The sequence below is a fragment of the Triturus cristatus genome, chromosome 6 (genome assembly GCF_964204655.1).
Source record: "Triturus cristatus chromosome 6, aTriCri1.1, whole genome shotgun sequence".
NCBI lineage: Eukaryota > Metazoa > Chordata > Amphibia > Caudata > Salamandridae > Triturus > Triturus cristatus.
Window position 1 is genome coordinate 1,687,678,850 of NC_140589.1, and position 18,820 is coordinate 1,687,697,669.

Sequence of the window (18,820 nt, forward strand, 5' to 3'; positions counted from 1 at the left end):
ACTGCATTCACAATGTGTTAATCCAGTGTGACCAGGCCTTTACTCAGGCACAGACAGACAGCTTCCTTTTGCTCATATCCCGGTATATTAACCACTTTAAGCCCACTGATCTACTGTACTCTTTCAGACCCCATGTCAGTACTTGTGTTAACTTTCCAAGACTTGAACATAGATCAGTGTTAGGAGAATTGAGAAGAATCTTTTATTGTGTGCCAGTGCCTTGTTCTGGAAGACAAGCCGCGAAAAATCAAGGACCTACTACATGTGAGATGTTTCTGGCCTTCTTCCCTGGACCTGCCTGTTCCCCACTTCAGTTTGCTAAAACAACTTTCATTTTAGTGTCATTCTTTAAACGTCCTTCTGGGACTGGGATGTTTCTGTTTTTATTGTAACTTTTAGTTCCTACAAATTAATTAACATTGTCATTCCAAGCAAAAGAAGGATGTCTACTTCATCTGTTTTTATCAGAAACAAGGCTAAATATTCAGTCGCGAATAGTGCATCATGTAATAAGACCGAGGAATCCAAATTAAAGAGGAACCTGGGTTAGTAAACAAATTTATTAGAACAGTGGCTCCCCCTCAAATGATCATATCTATTGTAATGAATCACTATTTTGCCAAAATATCAGTTTAATTGCGTTGTATTGGTGCTATGTGAACAACACAGTACTCAGTGTAGAACAAAAATAGCCTTTTGAGAATGAAGATTTGGCCCAAAAAGAGTTGTAAGTGGCTTATAAATTGCAGGGATACAAACCAAGACCATCAATTATATGTTTGCCCATGAAGCAATGTACATTTGACACCTGCATGAGGTCGTCCTTTCCGCTCCAGTTGATAGATTAATCTGATAGAAATTATTCACTAGCAGGACAATTCCTGCTGAGATTTAGTGTGATCCATTCAGGATTACATCATTAGAGTAGAACGTGGTCTGCTGGAGTTAGCAGGTTGTACTGCCATTGTTTCTCCCTAGGCAAGTTGAGCGATAAGATGTTTATTTTCACTGTAGAAATTACCTTTACAGTTAATTCTGCAGGCAAGCATAGACGTCCTTGCAATTGATGCCTTCCAAGCTCCATCACTCCAATATGCCGACGACTCCATATTAATTATGAAAATCCCAAAGTGTTTGCATTGCAAGCACAACTAACGACATTAGACAGGTACTGTCAAGAAAACATTCTATAAATAAATACAGAGGAAACCAAAACAATGTATTTCAGAAAGAGCCAGAAAAGATAGAAAACATTTATGAATAACAACAAAAGACTGGAATAAGCAAACTCCTTCACTATCTGACTCTGTCCATTGCCAATAATCGCAAATGAAAACAAACATCTCTACAGCTATTGAAAAAGCCTCCCCAAATACTCTCTGTTGAGTGTCACATATCCATGGGAACGGCTTCTCACAGAATATTGATCGCATTGTGCAGGCAAAGGTTGGAAGCCAAATAGCCGATGAAGCATAACACTGGGGTCTGGATAAACCAACAGTGGTAATAGGGATCCATGAAAGAAGCTTCTGAATGTCCCTGGTGATGCTACCAACGGGTTTCCCAACCATTGCCTGGGAATCTGATGTCAGTTACAATTCAAGTCAGAAAAGATGTGAAATCGTTCTAATAAAATATGGCATAAAACTATTGAAAGTGGCAGTAGTAAACATAGTTGGCGAATCTTGGTGAGGCCATTTCAGCCTATATAAAACAGTCACAATTTGCCGCTCGTTGGAAGGAAGAAGCCCAGAGTCTAGGACTTGTTCCAACTCCAGAAAATCCAGCTCTAAGGATCACGACAACAACACAAATAAACATGACTATCAGCAAACAGTTCCCTAAATTACAAATGGAAAAGACATTAAAAACCACCTGAGAACGATCGCCCAGTAGGGCAGGCAGATTTTTTTTTATTTTTTTTTTACCCCCTCCCCTCCCGACATGCTCAGTCCTACTTAATAAAGCTGTGGAACTACAGAGAAATATGGCTGTTTGCTTTTCTGAATTGCTCACTTTATGCTAAGAGCAGAGAATATAACACACAGTTCCTTAGGGCTTCATTATGGCTCACACCCCAGATAAAGAGACTTCTTTAAGAGTCTGCCTCTGCAATCAACCACTGTAGCACTAAAATGAATGTGGCTATCCTATGCTTAACCATTACAAGGAAGCATATTATTTTCCCTGACTATTTTAGTTTACCGTATCTCACTTTATTCGTATTCTCAAGTTTAGTCTCAGTCTAGGCCCAGGGGTTGAGGGTACCAGGTAGATAGTGCTCAGCGCCAGGACACCCTTGGGTAACAGTGCGCTTTACAAGCCTAAATAACATAACATAACATTTTATATATTTACCCTTGTAGGTGTTTTTTCTTTCATTTTCTTTTTTTGTATTTTCATGCAAAAGGCTATTTTTGCAGCCCAAAGCACCTGTTTAATAAATCTAAATCTACATTTCTTATTTTGGGGTAGATCTAATATTCTGAAGCTTCGATTTCTGACAACAGTCCATTTATCTTCTAAAGCAATTCATTCACTGGACTGTATTTGCTGATGATAGTCCCTTGCTGTTATTTTACATATTGCTATATTTTGGACTTAATCAAATGTTTTAGTATTCTTTTATAGATTTCACCCTTCTAGGTATAAAAGATGGTGTACATACTCAACATTAGGAACTATTGCTCATGTATTTAGTGAGGATTATTTTCAAATAGTTTATCCAGTGCATCAGTTTTTGATGTCAGCTTGTTTAGCAGTAGCAATGCATCAAAACACTATTGTTAGATTAATATACACTATCATTATCATAACAACGCCACTTGTGGCGACCTAGAAAGCTGATATTTATATTTTCTCATTAACGGAGACACTGTGAAATCCAAAGAAGTTTTTTTCCGTTTTGTCCTTACATAGTCAATATATTTCCCAATCCTTTCCTGAAAAGGGTCTCATTATTGCAGAGACGTTGTGGTACTAGGTGCATCATGCAAGAAGATGCCTTTTTAAGCATTGCTTTGGGGCTGTTTACACGTGAACTGGATACACGGATAACATTTCTGTATAAGACAAAAGTCGAAAAAGGGCTATAATGTGAAAGCCAGGGATGTAATCACTGTCAAAATACACCATTTTAGAATTACAATAGAATTGCAGTTTTAATGTATGGCACATTGTAAATCTATCAGTTAATCAAATGTTTTACTGCAACAATATAATGTTTCTATCATTCAAAAGCGTTTGGCAGGGTTTGAACTGGTTTCATAAGGAATGCTAAGCACCAAGGTGAAATTATAGTTACACAGGGCATAGCCTCCAAAACCCAGTCATTTCTCAAGCAGCATATGTCATTTAAAATAAGGATACACGCTTATTTTACAGGTACAGATTCACTCTTCTAAAAGGAGGGCTAAATAAAACTTGTGGAATTCACAATCTCTTACACTCTGGACCAATTTTATGTGTCGAACACTTAAACATCTCTAATTAGTTATGTTGGCTGAATCATGTCATTTATGAATGTTCACTTTTTTGGGATCTGGAGTTACCCCTTAATTTTTTTAAAAGAGAATATATTGAAAACGTACTATGGAGAGAGCTGTCCAAAGAGAGAGCCCCTAAAAATAGCATTGGACCATTAGGAACCCCAGATGAAACCTGTCTCTGTATAACACTTCTACTTCTGCACAAACCTCCGCCAATTATATCTGTACCCAAGAGCTGATTTAAGTCCTGGAAAATGAATCCAATTGTTTTGTAGGTTGCAGAAAGGAAACACTTTTGCACAGGTGTAGCAAAGCTTTTGGTGAAGAGAATGCAGAATAAAGTTAGCTGGGAGCATATTTGCCCCATCGGTTAGAATTTATACCAGTGATTAGTTGTACCTCATGCTTTCAGGAGGTCAGTCAAGTGGGCGTGACTGACAAAAGGAGGTAACACCTGGATATTACATTACATACATGTGCATGTTCTGTTTTAACTTTTGCCTTTTTCCCCATATCATAAATGTCTCTGAAGGTTTCTGCCAGTTACACAGAAATTAGTATTGAGCGATGTGAACAAGTGGGTTACCCCTCATTTCACACTTTGTGTGGCAGTGTGCTATAACTTATTGCTAGCTGACATTCTTCCCTCTTGCGTTCTCATCTGGATAGCATCATTATTGTCTCAAGGAAAGTTTATTTTATTAGCAGGTTCACACAAAAGGAGGGCCAGAGGAGTTTTACAGACGACCAGGAGTTGACTCCCCAATTTGACACTATATAACACTATAGAACACCTGGGTCTATACAAGAGAAAATTGAAACAAGACAATCTGGCTGAGATGGGGTATTCCTTTTAAAGGACGATTTCCCTCACCCACCATCATGCTTCCAGCGGCTGGATGCCATCCATTGAGAGGATAGAGAATACCTTGAACCCCATGCCAGGGCCTGAGTTGAGGCCCCACACCCGACAATTGTGGGTGACCGCCAGTGGATCCCTTCCATGGATTTACAGAGAACCCTGGAAGGTTTTGTATTAAATTACATTATTATATTTTGAGCACAACCTTGAAGTAGAAGCACTATCACTATAGGTCCTGATGAATGTCGCAACACCCCACCTGATCGGATTTGGCTGAAACGTGTTTACCTACCTCGGTGACACACCTCAGCAGGTTTAGTCCTTCTTGCAGTGTCCTTCGTTTTAATCCTGACCCAGCGGTGCACGAAAAAAGTGTTTGCATACCCTGTAGCCAGTTTTAATGATCACTTTCTGCTTTCCTCAGTACTCCCAGTTCAATAAAGCATATGTATTTATTATACCTTTTTAAACATCCGCTGTTCACCTCTCTCTGTCTCTCTCTCAGTGAGGGAGTTGTAGCCCGCAATGTGACTAGGCATCACGGTGCAAGGAGGTTTCCGATGATGAAGTATGCCACCTAAGGTAATCTTGTTTCAATTTCCTTTTGTCTAGACCCAGGTGTTATATTGTGTGATGTAGATTCAGACCTACTACAAACCTGCGTACAAGTCAGCTAACATTGTTTTTTTCTTTTGAAATAATTTGTGTATTTTTGTTTCCATAAATGATAAGGAATTATGAACTGGAAGATTTTAAGCAGGAATTTTGAAGATTTTTAAATGGGAATTCGTGTCCGATAGTTTGCTTACTAATTGATTTGGCAAACACCACATAAAGCTTACCTACATAATTATGGTTTTGTGACCATTTTTTAAACCAAGCAGCTGCCCTTCTTTTCCCCTAGTTTTCCTCCACTTACAATTTCCACTTCTTAATTACTGATCCAGGGTTTATCTGATAAGACGTTGCGTTTTAATTTGCTCTTGTGGTCAGTGCCCATGTCTCTCATTTGTTTGGGAAACTGTCTGCATTAATTACATCTCCGTGGTTAATTGCAGTGTGACCTGAACAAAGGCGGCATTCATGTTGTGCGGGTTTCCATTGAAGGGGAAGTCCAGCCCGCCAGAAGTGTCCATGTCTGCGAGCTTTCTCACCCAGTGCGAGTGTAACCATATCCGAAGCGCTCTGCCTTCCGAGGGCCACGCAGGGAACGCATCGCACCACTTTTATTTTCTTTTGAGTGTAATCACAGATGGGCCTTTCACATGGTTTCATTTTCACCTGTCACTCAATAACATTACAAGTTGAATCCGCGCGTCCTTGCAATCTGTGCGGAATGCGGTGATTGGTTTACTCAGAAAACATAGAAGAGGGACATAAACTACTGCTTCCTTACGTTCTATATAGAGAGAGTGGGGCAGCCCATGGAGCGGTTTGCATCAGAAGCACAAGATTAATCCCACTAGGCAATAATGAACGGTAACTAACCAATAATAATCAATAGCCAATGGTTTGACCACTAACCTCCGGCCACCCACCATAAAGCACTTCAACGCCTGCTCAGTAGAAGAAAGACCTATATAAATGCAACTACATACAATAGACAGAGTGCAAGAGTTGTGTGCAGATGCTATATTGTGGGCCATCCCAAATACCCACAAGAAAGTGCAAATTGTAACAAATGCCATCAAAAGGTTTTGTTGCCCGGGGAAGTGAGTGCCCAAAAAGCGAAATGTAATTGTGCCTGCTGCTCCGGAGATCCTTACCTTGGTGCTGCTGTGGGGTGAGATTAGGGAGCTGGTGCATATAGCTGCATGACCCACCTGCTGCTGGGCCTCACAAGCTGCTGATTGCCCTGTCCTCATAATAACAGGTCACGAACAGGGGCTAGTTCCCAGAGCAAGGGGCAATAGTGCCAAGTCATGTCCTGTCATAACTGTGTCCTGTCATAACTGTGTCTTGATGTTAAAGGTCTGTGAGAAGTGTTCTGCTTAAGGTCCCAACGTGACTGTTGTCTGGGTTTCGCAGGCTCTGGTTGACTGCCATCCATCGGGAATAAACACCCACTCGTTTTTGAACATGCCAGAACACGTTTCAGAGGAGGCCCGATCCTTGCTTCGACAGGTAAGCCGTGATGTGATGCTGCAGAAACTGAAAACGCAAATAGTTTCTGGTGTAGAATGGATGAGCAAAATCATCATGAGAAAGAAGAAGCCGGGGGTAGGCTGTGGTGTGGTATCCGGGAAGAGTAATGGCAGGACCAGTCCCTGGGAAACCGACGAGAGCAGATGGCCATGGTAAAGGGATGGGTGGCGCTACAGTCAGGTGATATATCTCAGCTAGATTTTAATATGTTATCTGGATTATAAACTGACCGAGGATGCTCTTTGTTACATGTGATTGCTGCTATTCATCGCTTCTTTTTCATTGGTTTTATCCAATTTTTAACTAATACATGTGTTTTATTTTTGTATATTTTGATGGTAAGTTTTTACCGAATAATGTTGAGTACTGGATTAATCCCTGGGAAATTGACAGTATATAATATGGTGCCATGAATGTTTGTTTTATCTTACCAAATGCTCTTACGTATCGTGTGCCTCGCCCATGTAGGCAGTACACAGCTTGATATAAAACAGGAGGTACCTACCGGGTGGGCGAGCAAAGTACAACTTTACCGTGCAGAAGGGAGCACAATAATGTGTCAAGGCTGAGGAGGAGCTGTGTGTTGATTGACTGTTTAGGGGGTTGAACAGGCTAGGTAAGGAGAGCCATTCCATTGAAAGGCAATGCAAATGTTGACTTTGAGTTCCCTCCTGGATTGTTCCTTTAGACAGTGGTCGCGGTGCATGAAAAAGAATGGGCACTGTGATGCTGTGTGCAATGGGAGAGGGGTCAGTGGGCGGGTCAAAGGCGTAGCTAAATATGTAAGCAGCTACATATTAACCCCTTCGCCGCGGCACGAATTCCGCCACGACGCTGGGGGGGTTTGGGGTCAGCGCGGCGCCGCCATGCTCATGACGGAACCACGCCGTCATGAGTCACGGGGGAGCTGTGCTCATGACGGCGTGATTCCGTCATGACTCCGCCCACTTGCATTGATCGCCCGCACAGGCGGGGAATCAGTGCCGCGTGGGCGGAGCGGCCGCCAACGGCCGCAGCATGACGGAACCACTCCGTCATGAGCACACGGCGCCCGTGGCTCATGACGGAGTGGTTCCGTCATGAGCAGGGAACGGGTTAAATAACGCACAGCTTAATTGAAAAATAAATGCAACTTAAATTAACCAGTGGGAAATGCCCTCCTACATTATGAAACCTCTATTAGTTATTGCATTGTAGAGGTCTCTGTGTGCAACCAGAGCTAGAGAATTCCAATGAGGTCCTAGCCTGCGACGCAAAGCACTGTGAAAATGTAATTCATAAGTTTAAACTGGCATTACTCACAGAGGGACTGCTACAATATGTTAAAACAGGGTTTAAGATAAAAAGGCTTCCAAAATACACGTTAATAATATCCAGAGGGTACTCAATGCAATTTTTTTTTAAACTGTACATTAAAGGCACACTTCACAGCTCAGCTGGTAACTCCCTTGCAATACCACTCAAAAAGCATACATCTGTAACATCGGGAAGCTTCAAGTGATTCCATCAATTAAAGACAATACCAGCTTCCCAGCACCCTTCTGCATTTGCAGATTAACCAGTTATGCACATGTACATTTCTTTCAGGCAAGCAGGTACCCTGTCAAGAAGGCGCATTTCTTGTTTAGCTGTCTGCCCTTGCTTCGGTTTCACAGCACAGGAGACTCCCTGCCTTATACGTCAGCTGAATCACTTCGGCTGTCAGAACTAACTGTCCCGGGATCGATGTCTTTCCACAAAAAGTAGGGGAACTGTTTCTTAAAATAAAAAAGTATGGGCACGTTGTGCCCCTCAGATCCCGCCCACTTCAACCTGTGCTTTAGATTCCAAAACCTTGCTTTTCATGAGCACGGCCAGAGCTCTGCAGCTTCCCTACAAAGTGCTTTATTCATCATTAGTATGCTTTTGAGATCCACTCGCTGGCTAAAAATTGGCACGGGCCAAACTGGTTAGTAGGGGTGACCAGTTGGTCCCTTCTGTAGGGCTTGCTCTAGTTTACCTTGTACAAACTGGAGCAAATGTGCGGAAACGTTTGGAGGCAGCGCCAGCAGATGGCGCCACCTAGCGGCAGCTACTGTTAACTGACTGAATAAATCACAAACTAGGCCTGCCATGGACCTTTGAAGAGATAGCGTCCAGCATATGGCGCCACCTAGTGGCGGCCACTGTTAACTGTCTGAATATATCTGAGACTAGGCCTGCCATGGTTCACTGAAGAGATATTGGTGGATACATGCTTTTGAATTGGGGGATTGCGAGGGAGACCAGTTGCCCAGGGTGCTCTTGGAGAGCACTGGGCTGGACCAGGTGTTGCAGATAGCTGCCACCGATAATCACAAGCAGTTTGGTTCATGTTGATAGTTTATTTTTTTAAGAATTATTTTATTACATGTATACGTTTATTTACAAATACCGTCCAGCATTTACTAATATTTTTGTTGAAACCTATACAGCACCTTCTCAAGTCCATCAATTCTTCACACATATTTGATAAACACATCAGAACATAGTTTTCATAATTGTAAAGGAAATTTAATGTAATGACAGCGGGAAGATCAAGGCATATCCTGTTCTCATGATTTGTATTGTATGCTTAGGTTTACCAGAAGCAAACATCACTGCTAATAGAAACACTTTGCATCCCAGCAGGAGTGCATAGAAACAATGTCTCAACATACAGTGGCATAACGCTGAAGACATATCTATTTGTAGTTTGTGGGTGGAAGGGGGAGAAATAACTGTACTTATGCCACCGCAGTGAAAATAAATGTGACCAATAATGCATTACTTAGAGCAGTTGTATTAATAAACACAAATTCACCCATTTATTACTAGAGTGCAAATGTCAAATTCAAGTTATTAGATCACTATAGCTCAATTTACATTGTACTGCCACACAGATTGTATTTAACAATTACTTTATGCAAGGAAAGATCTCTCCTAATAGTCCCAAACTCTCTAGAGTGTGAGTGTAGCACGCTGCACAAATGTGAGCTCTTAATTCTTGGTTTTTATTAATATCCATTTGTTAAAATAGTACACACGAATAATACCACACCATAAACCATATATGTAAATACACTGAGTATATTATGCTATTTATTACCATTGATAAGTGAGGAGCAGGGGCGGCTCCTCCACGTGGGCGTCGGAGCGTCACCTCACTGCTTTCTCGCAGTGCGAGAAGCAGAAATGTAGAATGGTATAAATACCATTTTACGTTTCTGCTTCTCGCACTTATCAATGGTAATAAATAGTATAATACCATTTTACGATTCTGCTTCTCGCACTTATCAATGGTAATAAATAGTATAATACCATTTTACGATTCTGCTTCTCGCACTTATCAATGGTAATAAATAGTATAATACCATTTTACGTTTCTGCTTCTCGCACTGCGAGAAAGCAGAAGCAGGGTATGCCTGGTTGGGGGCGGGTGGGTGGGCGGTTTAGGGAGGAGTGGCTGACCCAATGTTGTGGGCGCTGACTGTTTGGTCGTCCCCAGGGCGGACCAAACCAGTCATAGCACTTTCCGTTTTCTGCCTGCTTCTGCTTCCTGTGAGCAGAGAGCAGGAGGCGCGACGCGGGAGTCTGGCACTGGAGGCGAAGGGAAGGTTATTTTTTTTTTATATCAATTATCCCCACCCGGTCCCCGCACGCGATTCATGCCGACCGCGACTGGGGAGGGGCATCATGACTCACTCAGTGCTTCACCTCTCATAAATCATGTTCCCTTTCTACACTCAACAATGGTAATAAATAGCATATTACACTCTCTGCACATATACAACGTTTTAGTCGAATGCCTCAAATAGTGCCAAATATGTGGAAGTAGGCCTGACACCTTTCTTAAGTAGATGGAGATTTACAGTTGAGTTGAAGCCATGGAGGGAGGTAGGTAGGCTTTGTACACTCCATTAGAGAGCTGCTAGTAGTAAGAGTGGTCGTAGGCATGGCATTAGGGGGACAGGAAGCATGTGATATTGTTGCCCAGTATGTGGGTGAGGGCAGACTTTTCATTCCCCTCAAAATCCATTTCTGAAATTTGATAATCCCTGTTCTGCATGCGTAGCCACCGCCCTTGCATGTGTCGGTACAGTTATGACAGAGGAGAGAACGGTGTACGCAACACATGTTGCAAGGTGAAGGAGCTTGTCTAGTGGTAGGAAAGAGTGGTGGTGTGGGGGGCACTACAGCAGTAGTCAAGCATGGTGCTAGCCAATATGTCTTTTAGTGTTTCAGCAGCACGGTGTGTGATACGTGGACCCATCTTACTAACGTTTATTAGTCGGAGGTGAGCAGCTCTGTTAGTGGAGGCGAAGCGGTGATGTTAATTTCATTGTCACAGTGGGCACCAAGGGTGCAGGTAGATGAGGGGAAGTAATTCTGTCAGCGAACAATGAGTAGAGAGAGTGACTGAGGCACAGTAGAAGAAGATTGAAATCATCTCCATTTTCTGCAGAATTGAACATTAAGCAGCGTAGTTTCTGATTGAAGTTAGGTATTCAGGATTTCAGTCCGTAAAAGAGGGTGAGAAGATGGTTTACCTGTCATTCACGTGCAGGTGATGTAAGAATCCGAAGGGGGGGTGATGTGAGAGGGCGTGCATAGCAAAGAGCGGCAGACTGGAGTAAAAAGTCTTGTGGGAGTGGAGTGTGCGGGTGAGTGGTTGGTAATGACATAGAACAGCCAATTGAAGACGTAGGGACCAGCTAGGAGAGGCTGCTGGACTACAAATCATAGAATAAATACTGCTTAGGAGGGATGTGGGGAGAAAATATTGAAATGCAATGTAGTATTTAAAAGAAATGCTGGACTAATGACTGATCTCTTAGTAAATGCCACCTTCTTTCAGAAAGAAGTATGACAAAAGCTTGATGTTCAAACAAAGAGAGATATCGGGTTAAAATATCCTATTGTCTTTATAATTTCCTAGCATTCCTGTTAGTTTTCTCATCATGTTTATTCTTTACTCTTCTGAAATGCAAGGCGCCCTCCTTGAGGTTTCCCACACTATTTCCTGCTCTAACTCCTATCCAGTAAAGGCAACTTTAAAGTACCAGAACGTGACCAGAAATCCTCCTTTTAGACGTTATTTGTGTGCACTTTAAATGCAATAGGAGAATGCCAAGATTTGTACTTAAAAAATCTTGCTAGATAGCTTAAAACCGGTGGACAGAAAAGGTGCCAGACTAGTCAAGGTTTGGTGACTCAGAGAATGAAAGTCACACAAAGTTATATCGCTCACGCAGCCATATGTAAACTTATTGCTTGCCGCTGATAAAACTGATCTGTGTTTTTCGAAGGTTGTCACTATGATGTCAGTGGGGAAGGTGATAAACTTTTTCTTTACATTTCACTCCATAACCCGCTTCTTCAGTTTCTTAGCCACGTAAATAACCGGTGCTTCTATTACCCAAAGTAACATACTCAAAGTCAAAGTATGCTTTATTCGAATTTCATTCATAAAAGCAGGATACAATTTTACAATAAACAATTACATAGAACAATTTACAATGGAGATTAAATTCCAGTCAAGGCATCAAATACAAGACATACTTTGCAAAGTATTCTAACTTGGGTAATAACCCTGGGTAAAACATACTGTTCTATTATCAATGACAAGTTTATAAAAATAGAATGTTTTGAATGGAGATGAATTAAAAAATAATACAGGAGATAAGATGCAGAAAAAGATAATAACATAGCAGAGAATAGTCAAAAGACTAGCAGTCTCTGCGTGGTCAAGAGAGTAGTCAAATGGCTAGCAATCTCTGTCTAATCGACCACGCCCATCCTAGATACTTTGCGGTGGCTACTGAAATCCAAGTCAAAGTGCTAGTGCATATAATACGCAGGGCTACGGTACTACTGGTTGTTCCTAGGTTTTTACACATCGGGGACAGCCAGATACGCCTTGGTGCTGCATAAGGTTTACAGGAGAATAAAAAATGACAGATGGTTTCATTATTAATACCGCAAACAGGGCAACTATCACAAGATCCCCCTGCCCACTTAGCTGTCAAAGATTTGAGGGGAAGTGCACCTGCTCTCAGTTAAAAAAGGAGCTTCCTTTCTCCTGGCCTGGTTATAATATCCCAGTATGGTTCTAGACAGGGATACATCTTGGCCTCTAAAAATTCTCCAGTCATAGAACCAGCTCTGGAGCTACTCCAGAGCCGGCAGGCAACCAACTCCCAGTATGTGGTTTTTAGAATACTTTTGGATGGAAAAGTGGTTCTCGCCGGATCTTCCCAGAGTGAGCACATACCAAGCTCAGACAGGGATGTCCTAAGTGATTTTAACCATCCAATTTTATGGTGTACATCAGATCGTATAATGTCTAAAAAACCCTCTGCGTAATGAGAGAGCGCAGGAGTCGTCCATATCCTGCGCCAATATAAGATCGGGCGAAGTTGTGCCAGATCTGAAACTGCTCTTCTACCCAAATCATATCTAAGGGGCAGCAATGGTGTGCTTTTAGGGACACCAGTTATTGCCCTGAGAAATTTGTTTTCTGAAGATTGGAGTGCAGCCACCTTCTCAAAGCCCCAAAGCTCGGCACCATAAAGCGCAGAGCCTAGAGCCTTTGCCTCATAAACCTGTAAAACGGGTTTTACAGGTTTAGTCAAGGATTTTCTGTGCTCTGTAGAAATAGCACCGGCCAGTTGCCTGTGTCTGAGTGTAGCAATATCAATATGATGCCGCCAATTCTTCTCGCTAGATATATGCATGCCCAGGTATGTAAAAGTGTTCACTACTTCTAGCGGGCGGTCATTTAAAATGATTTTAGATTTAAAGCTACGATGGGGGTTAAAAATCATAAGCTTTGTTTTGGCTGTGTTAACCTCTAAGCCATACTCCCCACAAAATTGATCGAAGATGGACAAGGCAGGCTGCAAACCGCTAGGAGTTTTAGATAGGATGAGCGTGTCATCTGCAAACATTAAAATGGGGATATTGGTCCCAGCTAAAAAAGGGGCGTCCACTTGAGCAGAAGTCATACGGGCAACAACATCGTTGATATACAATGTGAAAAGGACGGGAGCCATCGCACAACCCTGCCGCACTCCCCTCCCAACAGGGAAGTCCGCGGTAACCGAGCCCAGTCCCCCCCACTGAATTCTGGCATAATTGGATTCATGAAGCTTCATTATCAAAGATAATAACTCACTTGGGAGACCCTGCTTCTTAAGGACCGACCATAGTTTAGACCGGGGAACCAGGTCAAAAGCGGCCCGTAGGTCAACAAAGGCCGCATACAAACTACCTTTGCCCAGCACAATGGTCCTCCATTGCAACAATGTAAAACGAAAAACCTGGTCCACCGTGCTTGTGGATCGACGAAAACCTGCCTGAAATGGCGAAAGTGTGTTAGTCTCCTTTGCCCAATCCAGGAGCCTATTGACGATCACACGCCCCACAACCTTTTGAATAGTGTCTATGAGGCTTATTGGCCTATAATTACCCGGCAGGGATCGGTCACCTTTCTTGAAGACAGGAATAATTACTGCACCCTGCCATGATATAGGTACCGCTGCACCCATTGCTATAGCATTGATGAGAAGGTGGATATACTTACACCAACGCTCTTTGTCATTAACAAATAGATCAGCAGGCACTCCGTCAAGACCAGGGGCACGTCCACAAGCGACCGTGCTAAGGGCCAACCTGATCTCAGCAATGTCAAAGAAATTTTCTTTGGGGAGATCTACACTAGTTTCCAAGCCCAAATTAGCATTGTTTGGTGCGGCGTACTGATTTAAAAAAAACTTTACCCATTCTTCTTCAGGCACATTGTTATGCGGGGTCTCAGGATGACCCGATTTACCCCACCTAACAATGTGCCAGAATAACCGGGAGTCATTTCTATCACTGGCTGCCTTTAACTCGGACCAGTGGTGCTCATCCCAAGTTTTCTTTGCCTTAAGTATACAAATTTTATAATCCTTTCTGGCGGATTGAATTACAGCAGAATGCCCCCCCTTGATGGCTTTACCTAAAGCTAATCGCGCCTCCCTGCACTGATCGTTATACCACTTAGCGGGCTGTGGGGCTCTAGCTCCTTTGTTTTTCACAGGTTTAAGGAAGTACTCTCTGATTGTACGAAAGAGGGTGTTGTGTAATCCTGCTACCTCGTCTAAGCCCGTACTAAGTGAATTAAAGTGCTCTATAGCTGATATTGCTTTATCAACCTGTCCACTAATGTTAGCAATAGCCTGGTGATTAATTACTACATTTTCCCATCTTAATCTACGCATATCATTAGTGGAAACGGCCATGGGAGGGGCGGTCTCAAGAAAGCCTGTGGGCCGGTTGATGTGGGACCACCATTTGTGGGTTGTACACAGGGGGTTGTGATCGCTCTCTACCCTCCCAACAACCTCCATATCACAGGTCAGGGGCCATAGTTTAAGACTACATAAGACGTAGTCAATTCTACTATTATGTCGCCCATTATCAAATGTACTTGACCCGTTTCTATCACCACTAGTCCTTCCATTTAGGGCTCTTAAGCCCTTATCGTAGCATAGGGTGTTCAGACCGATCACATCATCGGTCCAGCGCGCAACCGAAGTAAGCTCTAATTTAGGGACTCCCCAGTGTCGATCCTCTTCGTCACCGAAAAGGTCGTCTTCGTTAACTAGGGGTTCAAATGTTCTATTAAAATCCCCCGCGATGACGATATTGTTATTTGAGGAATGAATGTCAAGAAGACTGCCCAAGGCTATTAAGACCTCGGATCTCCTCCCCCCTGTTACTCCGGACATAGACATTGTAGATATCCAACATTCCTAGTTTATCCAAGTCCAATCTAATTAGTTGGATATCTCGATTTTTGGTGTCAACAACTTTGATAACCAACTTTAGACACTGGCGGACCCATATTGTTAAGCCCCCCATGGGTCTCCCCCTTAGGCCCTTCAATGCAGGCACAAAATAGTTCAAATATCCATGTACGAAAGAGGGTTCACATGACCAAGTCTCCTGGAATATGCATAAGTCAAAAAAAACAAAGCATGTCCAATCCACAGATTCCAGTTTAGAGGATAGCCCTGCAATATTCCAGGAGAGTAAGTTCCCCGTGATATCCTCGATGTTGGCCAAACAATTAACAGATGATAAAGGAACAGGGACAGTAGGATAATTAGTGCAAGTGTCTACGCTTACTTCAGGTGCAGGATTTCTTAACTCGTTAGAAACTGGAAGTACATCAGGCATTGGCTCATCAGGGACCAATGCCTGGGCCTTAAAATTATTGAGTCAATCCACGTCATCAAGATTTGTTAAAGCCTCATAACGATTTCTCAGCGGAATGGGAGGGTTAGGTTGAATGCAGGGTAAAGCCCCAGAATTAATGGTGGAAGCTATCTTAGGTCTGGCAAAAAAATAAGTTAGTTCCCAAGTAGTAATAAAAGACCTCGTGTGATTTGTATGCCAGTTTAAAATATGGCTAACGGCTCTAGGGTCCCTGAAATTGATTAAAATGATGTCCCCTTTTATGTTCTTTGGTGTATTTCCCAACCAGGGCAAACGCCTGACATGTAAGATCTCCCCATTTATGTACGAGGGGAGAGGGCGATTTTGTCCAAGCCAATGAATCACCTTGTTTTTTAGCTGTAGATATCCCTCCATTACATCATCCTTTATAGTTGGAACACCCGCAAGTACAACTACAAGAGGGACAGCTTCTGGTGGCAGGTCAATAGAAAATGGGCCACGTGATTTTGTAATAGGAACCAAGTTGTAACTTTTTCTATTACACATTGGCCCCCCTTGTATTGGAATATTTTCTCCCAAGCAATCTCTAACCTTGTTTAAATGTATTGACTTGGGAGTAGAAGTTTCTCCTGCGTTATTACTAATTACATTATTTGTACTCGGGCTAACTTGGGATATCAACGCTTGTGATAATGCGATAGAGGGTGGTACAACAGAATCCGAGACAATAGGGGATACTGTTGTTGGCTTTGCGGAGCTCATAGTTGATTCCCTTTTGCTTTCCATTAGAGATTCTACTTTCTCTAACCTTTTTTCGATAGCTTTTAAACTCTCGACAATGGGTAGCATAAGAGATTTCAATAACTTATCTATATTACCCAATAATTCCGTAGAGATTATATCGTTTACAGAACAGGATTTAGACATACCGGAGAGAGATATATTATCAATATAAGGAATAGGACCTTTGTCAATATGAGCCAAATCAGAGTTACAACTGGATTTTTTCTTTTTACTCTTTTGTAACTCAGAGTCTATCTTTCTCCTTTTTCTAGGTAATGGGCCAGATAATGTGGGTTGCCTAAATAAGTTAACCTTTTGGGATAAAGGCTTAATAGCTTGTGGTAATGGCCCAATCGGTACAACCAGATCGGTGATTAAATCAATGGGTAAAGGTAAAGCAGGTGTGGACAAATCATTAGATATCTCATCCATAGTTAGGTTTCTAGGTGATGTTACAAGGTCATTTTTACCCGGGAGGGATGAGGTCTCTTGATAAGGTGGACCACTCTTGTCTGGGGAAGTTACTTCATATGGAGGGGCCGTAGATAAAGACAAATGTTTGATGAGCTCAATAGAGCTACGGCGCCTCGCCCTTAATTCTGCGAGAGTGGTTTTGCGATCTAATCCCGAGTTGACTTTAAATAAATAACTATCAAGGGTACCCTTTTTGGAACAATCAGCCATGTTGGTGTCACTAATAAAATACGCCCCTAAAGTAATACATACAACAGATCTTTAAAAGAAAGAAAAACAGGAGTGGCAATAACATATGGTAAGGTAAACCAATCCAAACAAAATTACCCTCGAATAAGAACAGTAAAAGATAAAAGTCAAGAGGGTGAGCCCGGCCCAGCCTCCTACGGCTCCGGAGGGCTACAGAGGGCCCGCTCTTTGCCCGGGCTTAGCCCGGCGCCGCCCGCGCGCGTCCCGCGACGCGGAGGGAGCCTCCTCCTTTTGAGCGCCTCCGTGCGCGAAGAGAAGCGGAAGTCGGCCGCAAGGCAGCCTGGGAGCTGTAGTCTCCCCCTGTCATGAGCGCGTTTGAATGAAGCGCCGACAAGGGAGACCAACAGCGTCAACACCCCAGGAGCGGCGAGAATGGCCAAGGTTTTGCTGTGGGTCCGCAGGTAAGGTGAGTGTCACTGGTCAAAGATTATCACCCCCGCTCCACCGAGGGAGCCTCCTCCTTTTGAGCGCCTCCGGGCGCGAAGAGAAGCGGAAGTCGGCCGCAAGGCAGCCTGGGAGCTGTAGTCTCCCCCTGTTGTGAGCGCGTTTGAATGAAGCGCCGACAAGGGAGACCAACAGCGTCAACACCCCAGGAGCGGCGAGGATGGCCAAGGTTTTGCTGTGGGTCTGCAGGTAAGGTGAGTGTCACTGGTCAAAGATTATCACCCCCGCTCCACCGAGGGAGCCTTCTCCTTTTGAGCGCCTCCGGGCGTGAAGAGAAGCGGAAGTCGGCCGCAAGGCAGCCTGGGAGCTGTAGTCTCCCCCTGTCGTGAGCGCGTTTGAATGAAGCGCCGACAAGGGAGACCAACAGCGTCAACAACCCAGGAGCGGCGAGGATGGCCAAGGTTTTGCTGTGGGTCCGCTGGTAAGGTGAGTGTCACTGGTCAAAGATTATCACATACTTCATTTACCGACCTTCAGAAGGAGGGAGAGGTGAGTCAGCTGCGCAGGGATAAAAGATGGTGACCTGCAGGTCACTGCTTATTTCGGCTGTAGGTGTTGAACTCTGAACACCCTGGCATATAAGCGACACGCTTTTTGTTCTGTATAAATCCTGTTCAACCATTTACAGTCACTATCAATGGTGTCCCAATCGTTGTACCCTACTACCAAGCATCCATTTTAGAAGCATGTTGGATGACCTCCCCTCATTTGAAAATGAACCTGTCCAAAACAGAGTTTCTTTTCCTCTTTCAAATGACTTTTCGCCTCCAGTTCACAGGCTGCTCGACATTTTCAACCCCCGAGTTAGGTGTGCAACCCTAGTTCCACATGTTGGGTCTTAGTCATTGGTCATACTCTAAAGGATCATATCACCGAACCCACCTCCTGTTAAATTCACCTGCTCAGAAAACTGAAACCATCCATTCCGCACTTGGATTTCAGTCGCAGAACAAGCACTTTCAAGAGGCATCCTCAACAGGAGCCAATATCAGATCACATCACACTCCTCTTAAAATGACTGGCTCCAACAAGCTGCTAGAAAAGACCTAAAGATTGCATGTAGTCACAAAGTAATTCACAGCAGGCTACCGTCTTATTCTTCTAACAGAGTTCATCTACAGGGCGACAGCGAACGACCAGAAACTTAAATAGG

General features: G+C 43.2%; 1 protein-coding gene across 3 annotated transcripts in view; it reads left to right on the forward strand.

Annotated features, from left to right (window-relative positions):
• Nucleotides 1-18,820, forward strand: part of RPS6KC1 (ribosomal protein S6 kinase C1) — a 479,254-nt gene that overhangs the window by 410,817 nt on the left and 49,617 nt on the right. For all 3 annotated transcript variants that reach the window (XM_085612893.1, XM_085612895.1, XM_085612896.1), the window contains one exon: nucleotides 6,379-6,474. In XM_085612893.1, coding sequence (XP_085469019.1) covers nucleotides 6,379-6,474 — 96 coding nt within the window. The remainder of the gene's footprint in view (nucleotides 1-6,378; nucleotides 6,475-18,820) is intronic.